This window comes from Drosophila teissieri, chromosome 2R (genome assembly GCF_016746235.2).
Source record: "Drosophila teissieri strain GT53w chromosome 2R, Prin_Dtei_1.1, whole genome shotgun sequence".
NCBI lineage: Eukaryota > Metazoa > Arthropoda > Insecta > Diptera > Drosophilidae > Drosophila > Drosophila teissieri.
In genome coordinates, this window is record NC_053030.1 from 7208441 (window position 1) to 7220506 (window position 12066).

At 50.0% G+C, this 12066-nt stretch overlaps 1 protein-coding gene across 1 annotated transcript in view; it reads right to left on the bottom strand.

The window, feature by feature from the left end:
• The window catches only part of LOC122615064 (dynein axonemal heavy chain 7), a 24615-nt gene extending 12747 nt beyond the window's left edge, over nt 1-11868 (bottom strand). Inside the window, exons 1-15 of the mRNA XM_043789917.1 lie at nt 11311-11868; nt 11024-11248; nt 8978-9140; nt 8644-8877; nt 7007-8586; nt 6811-6933; nt 6407-6560; nt 5003-6298; nt 4502-4948; nt 4284-4397; nt 2710-4223; nt 1805-2591; nt 1545-1727; nt 925-1271; nt 2-841 (exon numbers count right to left, since the gene is read on the bottom strand). Of these exons, the coding sequence (XP_043645852.1) occupies nt 2-841; nt 925-1271; nt 1545-1727; nt 1805-2591; nt 2710-4223; nt 4284-4397; nt 4502-4948; nt 5003-6298; nt 6407-6560; nt 6811-6933; nt 7007-8586; nt 8644-8877; nt 8978-9140; nt 11024-11248; nt 11311-11843 (8540 nt within the window). The 5' untranslated portion in view covers nt 11844-11868. The remainder of the gene's footprint in view (nt 1; nt 842-924; nt 1272-1544; nt 1728-1804; nt 2592-2709; nt 4224-4283; nt 4398-4501; nt 4949-5002; nt 6299-6406; nt 6561-6810; nt 6934-7006; nt 8587-8643; nt 8878-8977; nt 9141-11023; nt 11249-11310) is intronic.
• Nucleotides 11869-12066: the final 198 nt, after the last annotated feature.

Below are 12066 nucleotides of genomic sequence, written 5' to 3' on the forward strand. Positions count from 1 at the left end.
CCCGTATTGCCGCAGCTGCTCGTCCAGAATCTTCTGGATGGCGGCCAGGTTGGCCTCCACCTTGGCCAGCATGGCCAGTTTCTCGTTGAGCGTCTTCATGGCCGCATTGTAGGTGGCCTCGGCCTCGGCCAAAGCCAGTTTCTTGGGCGCCACAATCTTGGCCACAACATCGTACTTACTCAGCGCAATAACCCAGCGGCACAGACCTTCGCAAGCAGTGGACGCGCTCTTAATCTTTTCGGGATCAAAGGCCTCGTTGCTGAGAATGCGTTGTGCCAACTTCTTCATCACCTCGACCGGAATGTTGTCCTTGTCGAAGTTGAGCAGACTGTCCAGGAACTTCATGTCGCTCAGTACACGCTTCGAGGGTCCCCAGTAATCCTCCACAGTGCCCAAGCCACTCGGATTCGGCACCTTGTCGGGCTTGACGTCCTTCAGGATGCACACCGCCTCCATGACGATCCTCACACCAATCGGTGGACTCTTCATGGTCTTGACCACCGCTATATCCGCTGTGGTTAGAGTATTTAGAGCGGCCAAAGCGGATTCCAGGATGGGCAGCGCTTCTCCCAGCTTGGCGTCGCATTCGTCCTTGATCTCTTGGGCCACAGCCGCCTGCTCCTTGGCCGCACTCTCATCGAGCTTCACAATTTCCCGCTGCTCCTCCGCCAGCTTGCTGTCGGCTGTCACCTTGGCCACCTGCTCGGCCACGATCTCTGAGGCTTCCTTCAGTTTGGGCTCCAGGGCGATCAGCTGCTCCTGCATCACAGCGACTTGCTGGGCAGCTATGTCCAGCTGGGAAATGCCGGTCAAGTAGCGATTCCGATTGGTGGTAATGTTGCTAAAGCAAATATGAATCTCATGAATAATTGATCGGCAATAACGAATATATGAATAGAATTTAGTATCCACATTCACACTCACTTTCTCTTTTGGCCGAGCAGAGACTTAAAGGTCTGGATCAACTCTAGATACGAAGTGGGGGTCACGTAGTTGTACCGATGCAGCCTTGAGAAAAACTTTGCGGAAAGCTCTTGAGTTGAGGTGTGGAACTCCATGCACATATCAATGGCTGTGCGACGCTCTAGAGCAGTGAGATCCTCGCTGGCCAGGAAGCGTGTCGAGACTGCCAAAAGTGCATCCTCCGGCCAGGACTGGAACCAATCAATCGTACAGCAATTGACGATCGAGGGGAACTTGCGGATGCGGTTCCGCAGCGCATCTCCAATGGGGGACATGGCCAACACAATGTGTAGTTGATCCTTACAAGTCTGTAGTCCGAATTGGTAACATGTATTAGCAGGAAAATTGTAACTTATTAGTCTGCGTTAGTTATTATGGAAATGAATGAATTGCTACTCAATATTATGTTAGTTTTCGCATCAGCAACAACAGAGATCATAATGGAACAACTATTTATCTGTGGAGCTTGAATCTTTTTTGAAAACAGTTCTCCAAGATTAAATAGCAAAGGATGGAATTAAAAGGGAATGCAGATTTAAATTTGTTGTATAAACTATGAAGAGATTGCTAGAAGACCCCACCGTGACAAAAAAGTTAAACAGGGCCACAGGACTGCCATCCGTCTGTACGGCCTTATCCCTCTGCTTGTCGATTTGGGCCATCTTCTCCTGCACCTCGATCTTCTCCTCATTGGAGAAGAGATTGGGCACCTCGCCGGAGTTCAGTAAGTTGCTAATGTCCTCCAGGAAGGATTCGTCTTTGATCTGAAAGAGTCTAGAAGAGTTAGCGAGAACAAGGAGAGCCCAGGACACAGTCGGATTTGCCAATTGCGGTTCCCCACCTGGACGTCCGTAAAGAGGAAGACGCCGTGCATCTCGGATGCCCCAATTTTGCGTAGGATCGCCTTGATGTCCTCGTGGTACTCGTACGGCCCATACAATCGCGTGATTTCCACCTGGAACAGCTCATAGTCGCATATATGCGAAGCCAATCGAGTCAAGCTCTGGCGCCCGGAGCCTCCAACCCCGATGAGTAGAGCATGACTCCTCGGCTGCTTTATGATGCGGCATATGCGCGACAAATGCTCGATGGCGAAGCGGAAAAGCACCAGATTCATGGGCTTCTTCGACATGTTGTTGTACTCCACCAGATAGGCCTCCACCACGCGGCGCAACTCCTCCAGGTCCTGCACCTCCACATAGTTCTTGGTGTCCGCCTTGGGGTTGGTAAAGTCACAGTAGATCAACTGACGGAAATCGGACTCCTGCAGGGACTTGTCCTTCTCCACAAGACGACTGAAGAGGCGGGAGGGGTCCGTATTGAAGGACGACTTCACCGTGCTGCAGATATTCTCAAACAGCCAGCTGCGATCGGCATCTTCAACCAATCGATCCCCATACACCCTCAGCACCTCGTGCACCCACAGTCGCCTCATGGAGTTGACATCTTCAGTTGCCTCGGGAACGGACAGCAGGACACCCTGAATCACCCTCGAGAAGTCGCGCAGATTGAAGAGATAGTGGGACTTGGCCGGGGTGGGGAGCAGATTCAGTTTGGCGTCATTGTAAATGGTCAGGGTGGCGCCTACGATCTCGTCAATGCAAGGATCGAACTCCTTGGAAAAGCCCCTGGGTTGGTTGGGTTGGGGAAAATGGATTATCAAGTGTACTTTAAGGTGAGTACTTCGGACACCGAAGCCTGAAATTTATTATTAATCGGACAGACAATAATCGTCAAACGTCTTACCTCGTGTCCAGATGCCACAGCACAATCTTACCGAAGATGGTATTCAGTATATCGTTGTTGAAGTCATCAATGGATATCACGTTGAAGAAGCGCTGGAAACGAGGTGTCACCGTGTTTCCCGTCGATGGAGGTCCCATGGCCACGATCATTTGCAGGTCGATTAGCTTCATGGGCACGATGTTCTTGCGGTCGTACCACATCATGTGATCGAGCATCATTCGCAGGAGTTCAATAGGCGGCTGGGCTCCGTAGTTCTCCTTCAGCGGCATCGAGACATCGTCCACGAAGATGACAAAGCGGCTGTTGAGAGGAGGACCAAAGACGCCCTTGCGACGCTTGTCCAGCTTAGACATGATGATGTCCTGGGTTTGATTGGCGGACGTCTGGGCGGAGAAGCTGATCAGCAGGGGCTTGTAAACGGACAAGTCCATCTTCTTGAGCATGTAATCGATCACATAGACACTCTTGCCAGTTCCGGTTGGACCCACCAACATGATGGGCTTTCCATGGCGATTTAGCAAGTCTAAAACAGCTCCGATGCGGACACTTTCGTTGGTCTGGATGATGATCTGATTGACGGGTATATCTCGCGGAATGGGTGGAGCGGAGTTGACATCATCCTGCCATGGTTTCCATTTGCCTTTTCCCTCCTTTATATACCTATAATCGAACACTGAGCCTTGTTTGGGAATGGGGAATATAAATGGCTTGGCCAAGGTCTCCACATAAAGATCCTCGGTTACTCCGTAGGTGTCGTATAGGCTTTGTGGGAATGTCTTCTCCATCAGTGCCCTGAATATTATGTTAAACTTCTCCCTGCTGTCCGCATCCAATGAACCGCCCAGCGACCAAATACAAGAGAAAAGGAATATTCCCTCGGTTTGGGCCCGAAAGTCCAAGTCGGACACATTAGCCACATACTTCTCGTCCCGAAAGTCATCTATAAAGCACTCAAAGAAGTTCATCAAGCTGACCATCAGATTAGCATCCGAGGTTGGTGCTATTTCCTTTAGACTCTTTCGCAGAATATACAGGAGAATGGGACAAAATCGAGAGATTAGCATCGATATCAGTTGCTTGCTGACCGTGTGGAAAGCCGGGGGCAGAGTATTCTTCCAAGAGGCCACCAAGGGCTCCCAGCCCAACGAACTGGGCTCCAGATAGATCATTCCACAGCGAGAGACCGTGGCTGGTGAGGCCACCTCCAAGTCCATGGGTTCAAACACCAGGTTCGTGGTATTCGATAGCTGGATAATCTCGCCGGACATCAGACACAACTTCTTATTGTCATCCAGCACGGTATTCATGTTTTCGATCCAAATCGCGTCCACTGGTCCATCGAAAATCAGCCACTTGCGATCCGGCGAATCTGACACGGCAAAGATGCGATAGTTCACCGCCAGGATTCCATCACTCCACTCGTGGGAAACTGCATCGAATTGGCCGTAAAGCTGACCCATGGTAATGGCCTTTGGATTTATCACCGTGTAAATAGCTTTGTTTTCGGACCCATCCTTGTGACAGAAATAAAATGGTGAATATCTCCCAAAACCAAATAGCAACTACTAACGAACCGTTTTCTCCATACACTCTAAGGCATCCGCCAGGACGCGATATGTTGTTGACTTGCCCCCAAATGGATAGCCCACCAACATAAGACCATGGCGCACCACTATCATCTCATACAACTAAAAAGGATACGAGAAATATGGTTACTTTCCAAAATCGAAACCAGTTCAGTAACGCGGATATAAGTGGGAGAACTTCAAAGGATACCCATTACATTACGCACCTGTTGCACCTTCTCCAGCACAAATGGAGTGCACTGCTTATTTTGCCTTTCGCAAGCCTGCTGGGTGCACTTGTTGAATAGAACGTAGTCCGCTTCCGGCAAAACGGTTCCAGGGAACAGATCGGAGGTGATGCCCTGGAACAGTGGAATGTCCTGGTTGAGGAACTTGGGCAAATTCACGTCCTTGATGGAGCGCAACACCAGGATGTCCTCGTTCTCATCCCGATAGCGAAGTTTCAGGGCACCGGCTGCCTTTAGCACCGACTTCACAGCTCTCATGCCGTAATCGTAGTGACACTGTGTGCTCAACTGCTCCGAGCACAGACGATAGGTGGCCACGATCTTGACGGACAGTGGTTTGGCGGTCAGGAAGCCATAGGAGTACAGCTCGATCTCCGAGATCAGGGCATAGTCCGGCACCATCATCGCCACCGAACGGAAGAGGGCCTAGAATGCCAGAATATTTCCGTTATATAAAAGTGATAAGTTTTAATGACCTACCTTGAGGTTATCCGGCAACTCAGAACGTCCGGCGTAACCAGGATTCATGGTGATGAACACAGCACAAGTGGGATCCAGCGTCAGAGTGGTTCCCTCGAAGACCAACGTGGGACTGCCCGAGTTGATGCCACGCTGAATGGTCAGAATCTGCTGGGCCACCACCGAGAGCACCTCCAGATCGATTCGGTTGAACTCATCAAAGCAGGACCACGCGCCGCAAGAAGCCAGTCCCTTGAAGAACTTACCCAAAGCGAGGTAATCCAATCCATCCGAGCAATTGAATACCACACACTGCTTGGCCACAGCCTTGGCCAGATCCTTTGTGGTCTCGGTTTTGCCAGTGCCGGCAGGACCTTCAGGAGCACCACCCAAATGCAGATTCAAGGCAGCGAACAGGGTACGGTAGCAACGATCTGTGAGCGGAGTAACCACCAGCCGCGTGGTGTTTCCCAGATATTCGTAGCCATACGGCAAGGAGCAGTTTATCATCCTCGTGTCTAGATTATTATCCTCCCAATAGTACCGCAGCTGGCACAGCCACTGGAAATCTTGCAGGTCTTCCACTTGGTTAGCCACAATTTCGGCCAGGACATCACGAGCATGGACATCCAGCACCACCAGGGCGCCTAAGGTGATACGATTCTGGGTATTAAGGTCACCGCGCACCAAGTCCACAATCTTGTTGATCTGCAAGACGCATTTCTGCAGATACTTGGCCAGATTCTCCTTGGGCTCCTCGCTCTCGAAGCACTCGGTGATTTCCAGAGTCCAGTATGTGAGCGAGATGGACTGGACGCACTGGCCCGGCCAGGACAGCACCCAAATGTGCCGCAACATCTTCAAGTAGCTGTAGAAGGCTTCGGACACCTTGTGGTGAACACTCTTCTTCATATCGATCTCCAGCTCCAGCAGCCACTTCTCCACCTGGCCGCGTGCCTTGGAGGTCGAGATCACATCCACCAAGGTGACTTCCTCGCGCTCGGAGGATCGCATCGCAGTCACGTCCAGCTCCTCGGTGAAGTTCAGCGTGGCGATGCCTTCGAAACATTTCTTCAAGTGTATCTGGACACGAGTCGGATCCTTGGTCTCCGATAGGATCTCCAAAAGCTCGTCGTTGGAGAGGAAGAAGAATCTCGGGAAATAGAGGCGCTTCTTCTCCAGGTAGGCGTTCAGACCCTTCTGGATGACCTCCAGCAGACTGTACGCCTTCTTCAGCTTGTCGTTCATCTTGTCGATTTGCACCACCACCATGACTTTGGGGTCCTGCGCCACTTGCTTCATTAGTTCTTTCCATATCTGCAAGAAAGGAATGTTGTTGTTTAAGTATTATAATCTTACGAACTTAGGAACTACTCACTCCGCCTTAAAGCCAATGTAAAAGAGAGTGGGTTGTGGCAAACTCACCTTATCCACGGCACTGAACCGCCGGCCCTCCTCGGGCATCTGCTGCTGTATGTCAGGGCTGCTGAAGATGGGCTCCAGGTACATCCAGGTGGCCTGCACACGCAGCCACTCGTCCAGGATCTCCTGGAGCAGCATGAGCTTGGCCTCCCACTTGCTGCAAAAGGACAACAGGGATTAGCGACGTGTGCCTTGTCTGCCGCTGACATTGACGGCCCCACAAAGAGGTAAAGAAAAATACGAATAACACGAATGCTTATTACTCTGCGTGCTAAACAAATGAGTGGGAAGCCGTTTTCGAGAAATAGCAAAATGATTTAAAGGGAACTTTGCTCTACCAGTTCTGAAAACGCATATAAACTTTCCTGGCACACGTCAAAGCCTAACACCTAAGTCGATTGACTCACATAATGTCCGCCTCGAAGGGTTTGATGTAGGGGGAGCTCTTCATCGTCTGCGTCTTGATGATTTGATCGTCCAGCAGTATTTGGATGTCATCCACGGCAGCCAGCTTGAATGTGCCGGAATCCCTGCGGGAGGCATTTCAATTATAGGCCATATCCCCCAAAACAGAACGGAGAAATGAGAAAGGAGAATACTCACCTGTACGGGGAAATGGAGAACTCTACGCCTTCCCACTCGTTGACCATCTTGGCCATGGCCCGCTCCAGATTGTTCTCCTTGGTGGCGCTCTCCGAGATAGCCTCGAACTTGGGCACGTACTCGTCCAGCTGGTACTCGATAATCTTCTCCAGCGTCAGTTCGGGCGACACCTTAATGGGGAACCCAATAATCTCGGAGACCAGCTCCCAATGACGGGCCTTCATGCCCGGATTGCCCAGCGTATTGATGATGGGCATGTGCTCGCGGAAGGCTTCGATTTGGGCCTTGACATCCTGGATTAGCTGCATCGTAATGGGATGATCGCCCATCTGTTTGTCTAGCTTCTGGATGATGCGATACAAGTTGGACACGTCGCCATCGATCTCATCGGGGTCGAAGGAGCCCACTTGCGAATGCATCCACAGGTCCCACTTGTCCATGAAGTCCTGTCCTGCATCGAAGAGTGTTTTATACGGCTTGAGCTGGTCATGTGCCTTCTTCCTCATGGGATATTGGGACAGATCCCAGCCGTAGGACGTTTCCTCTTCGTTAATTTGATCAATGGTTTCCATGGCCTGTACTAACCGCTGGTCCAGCACCCCAGCCCGCTTCTTGTACCTGGAAAGCTGCTTGATGTCGCCCCACGTGTCGTAGGTCTGCACCTGTTCGTAGTAGTTTTGCAGCTCCCGTCGGAAGAGCTCGATGCGCTTCTTGAGGAGCTCCTGGTACTCGATCACCTTTTCGGCAATGATCGCACGATGTTGCTCGAAAATGGACGGGAGCTTCAGATACCACTGGAAGGAGTTACTGTTGTTCTTGATCTCCAAGGGGGAATACAAGGTGTGATCCATCAGCCACAGAATCTCGCTCATATTCACTTTCAGTCTGGCCTCCATCTCCGGCACTAGATTCTCTTCGGCATGGACCACATAGGCCTTCAGCTGCATCAACTCCGCCGTGTCCTTGGGCACAGTCAACGCCTTCTTGGCAATAGCATCGTACTCCTTGCCCAATCGACTGATCCTCGCCTGCTGATCGGTCACCATCCTAGCCAGCAGGTCCAGCTGCAACTGCCTGCACAAGCTTTCCAGGTGAGTGATGAACTTGTCCCTGTGAAACTCGTAGAAGCCCATCCGGATGACAGCCCACACCTCCCTGGCAATGCGATCCTCCTTCTCCTTGTACTCGTACACCATCTCGGCATACTGTTCGAAGGTGGCATCGCTTTCCATAAAGTTCCCCACCCGCTCCGCATCGCTCCCATTGATTAAATCGATGAAGGGATCGAAGTCCTGCAGTCGCAGCTCTGGACCGATGCGCTGCTCCTCCAACATGGCGCATATCCGGTTCTTCGTCTCCTGAACGATGCTGTCGGGCACTGTGGGTGTGAGGAAGATCTTCTTCGACACGATCAGGTCGGTATACAGCTTGCTCTCGATGCGGGGCAGCATTTGAATACTCAGCATGATCGAGTCTATGACACGGAGCAGCTCACTCTGCACTTTTGAGAAGCTGGGATTGAACTGGATCGTGTCCTCGTCGGCCAGCATCACGGAAATCTCGAACCCAGGATTTGAGTGCTAGATGGGGTATTTATAGTGTTATTCTATGATTCATTCACTATTCACCGTTCTCACCCCATAATCGCATATAAAGTCGGCGTACTCCTTCAGACTCCTGATGCAAATGTCCTCCAGTTGCTGAGTCATCAAAGCGGCCACGCAGTTAAAGAATCGTTTAACCAGAGTAAAGCGCCGGATGTCCGGCAACTGTCCTCGTTTGCTGGCCTTCAGCAAGGACGAGTGGATCTCACCATACCAGCTCTCCTCCAGCAGAGTCTTTCCATTGTCGATGTGGGAACCACACAAATACTGATAAGGAGCAAAATACGCAGATATATATAATATATAAGCATGGAATCCGTTTTATACATGTTAAATGAATTACTGGATAGTCCCAATAAAATCTTACCACAAAGGTGAATAATGAAAAGGGGCTCTCGACTTTGGCCAACTCCTTGCTGTCGATAAGGGACTTGTCCTTATATTTCATGCTCCACAGCTCCAAGATGCTGGCCACACTTCGATGTATGCAAAAGAGCGTCTTCATCAGCACGTTGCGGTTCTCGTCGTAGCTGCGGGATAAATTGGATGGAGTGGGAATGGAGATGAGGTGAGGCGATGAGGCGATGGGGCGACGGCGACCACAGTTAGTAGCGTCTTTTTATGCAAATTATCTCGAGAGCAAGGGAAACTTTTCACTCCAGCTATTCCGTCACAGCCCATTAAACAGTGCAGGGAACCGCAACCGCCCAGCCACAGGAGCACCCACAGAAGCACCCAAAGGAGCAGCCAGCGGGCAACCACCCAACCACCGAATCACAAAAGGCATCCAGAGGCCCCTTCTTAATGATGCCGAATGCTCGAAGGCAATAAATTAGCAAACCTCACGCGGACCTGTACATCGATGGTCCTTTGACCCACATCGGAACCAAAAAAGTTGGTTGGAGTCGCACGAGAGATGTAACGAAGAAGGAACAATGAATATGCTTGCATCACTTCTGTTAGTGAATAAACGCTTTAAACAAGAACATTTTTAAGTGTTTCAACTGCAGCAAAAAGTGTTCATCGTACTATAAAGTGATAACTTCCGCGATAAATTGAAATGGAAGATCAATCATGACCGCTAATAGGTCCATTGTTCACTTTCAAGCAGACAAACGGATAACCCAAGTTGCTGGATGTCTCCACAATAGACAGAAAGCCATCGCTGATAAGCGCACAATGCGAGATGATGGGCCCCGAAATCGCATCCCCTTTGGTGCCCCAAACAAGTACAATTCAAATTTAAGCATATCCTCTTTGCAATTTCTGTCGAGCGGAGTCTCTGGGCCCCATTCTCCTCCAGCTGCCTGAGCTGAGCTGTTGCTCATCAAATGTCAAACCAATACACAGGAGGACTTAACTTTCTGGAGCTTCCATTTCCACGTCCCACAACCACGCAGCCCCTTCCGCGTTTCCATTTCCGCGGCATTGTAGTTGAAAAAGTGCGGTTAAAAAGTTTTTGGCACGCCGCAAAGCGATTTCTCGCGTTTTCCCCCAATCGCAAGGAGCTTTTAATAATGTCGCACGACTTTCGTTATTTTCCTTATTTTCTTAACGCCATTCCAACCGTTTTTTTCCCCTTTTCCCCTTTGCCGGGCAACTTTGTCAGTTATTTTCATAAGATTTCGCGCGCGGTCGACTCAAAGAGCAATTCATTTCGCGAAATTCGCATCGGGTTTTTAATCCGCAATAAAGCCAAGGCATCCGTGAATACAAAAGTCCATATGTGGGGGCGTGATCCTGGCCCGGCTGTAATTTTCGTTTGGTTGGGTGTAATTGCATGTCAATTGCACGCTTTTTGTGCCAAATGCGAAGCTGCCGGTTACGGGGAAGTACACACAACGCACAACACACAACGCGCAACACACAACACTCGCATTCAATTATGGCAACTTTTTCGTGTACCCATTTTTTGCCCGCCCGCCTGCCTGCCTCCTCTTTACAATGCGCACAATTTACTTGGCACTTGGTGCGGGTGTAATTTATTTTAATTAAAAATTTGAATTTCCCACGCGCCGGGAGCTTCTAACTTTAATTTCGCCCTTCACTTGCATTGGTTTAAACTTTGCCGAACATAACAACGCATGCATTTCAATATCAATTAGGGCCTCTCTCTGTTTGCCTCTCAAAATCCATTTAGCTTAACAAAAGTTCCGATTTTATCTGCACTAAGGCTGTTTTTTCATCGAAAAAGCATTTTTGTTGTGGGCTCACGAAAAATGTTAAAAACCTAATCTGCCCTACAAACTTTTCTATACGTTGCCTGCATAGCGTAACTCATCCATTTTAACGGAAGAAAAGTACTCGAACAATAAAACTACATATTATTATTATTATTCTAATGAAAATCAGACCCCCTGTTAAAATCTAAGTCGCTATAATAGCTCTCATAATAATCTCCGTAATAACTCACCGATACCGCCAAAAGTTCGTCATGGACTGCACCTCCCTCCGCTCGGCGGTGTCGAACTTGCCACCCACTCCCTCCTTGGTCAGTCGATCGAGGACCGTGTGCCGCAGGACAAAGTCCACCACGGCCTTCTTCATGGCGAACACGTAGTCCGCCCGGACCTCGGCTATGTTTTCGTTGAGGGCCGTCTGCCACTTGTAGAGCAGCGGCGGCACAAGGTCAGTTATCCTGCGGATAGGAATCAGCCATAAATAAGTCAGATACTTTTGGAGGAGTTCAATGGGACGCACCTCTTGAGGATCTTCTTGCTCAACGGCGACACGTGAATGGTGTCGATTCCGTGCTTGATGTAGTAGTAGTATCGCAGGATCTCGCGCTCCTCCTGGTCGGGAAAGGGCACGGCGCACTGGGCGGCCAGCTCGGGGTCCTGGTCGTCGTCCATGTGGAGGATGAGATCCACCAGCTTGCGCCGGAAGTGCTCCCGCTCCAGGCGCATGGTCATGTAGTTGGCTTTGACCACGCCGCTCTCCCGCTTCTTCTGGCGCTTCTTCTGCTCCTTCTTCGCGCAGAGTATGTTGTCTGGCAGGTCGGACTTCATCTTTCCGTCCAGCAGGGAGCTGGCGCACTCCGGCATATTCAGCTCGTACCACAGGCGTCGCGACTTGTACTCCGGGTTGGCCTTCGACTGCAGGATGCTCTGCAGCACATCCGGCTTGGGTCGGGTGTACAGCATCTTGGACTTCTCGCATAGGCGGCGACCGCCGCATATGGACGTGAAGCTGGGGATGCTGAACTCCCGATTCGGGTTTTGTCGGCCCTGCATGTTGGAGCCTGGAATCGCTTGAAAGTTGGAATCAAAATGTGACTGGAGAAAACGAAAAGTATTTCCAATTTTTCAAACATAATTATTTTTGAAACTTAATACAATTGTATCCTGTACCTCGTTTGATACATTTGACCAATTAAGAATTAAAATAATTATTAAAAAGCACACAACTACAATAAGGTATTTGGGAATTTATTTAATTTTATTTAAGTTTTAAATA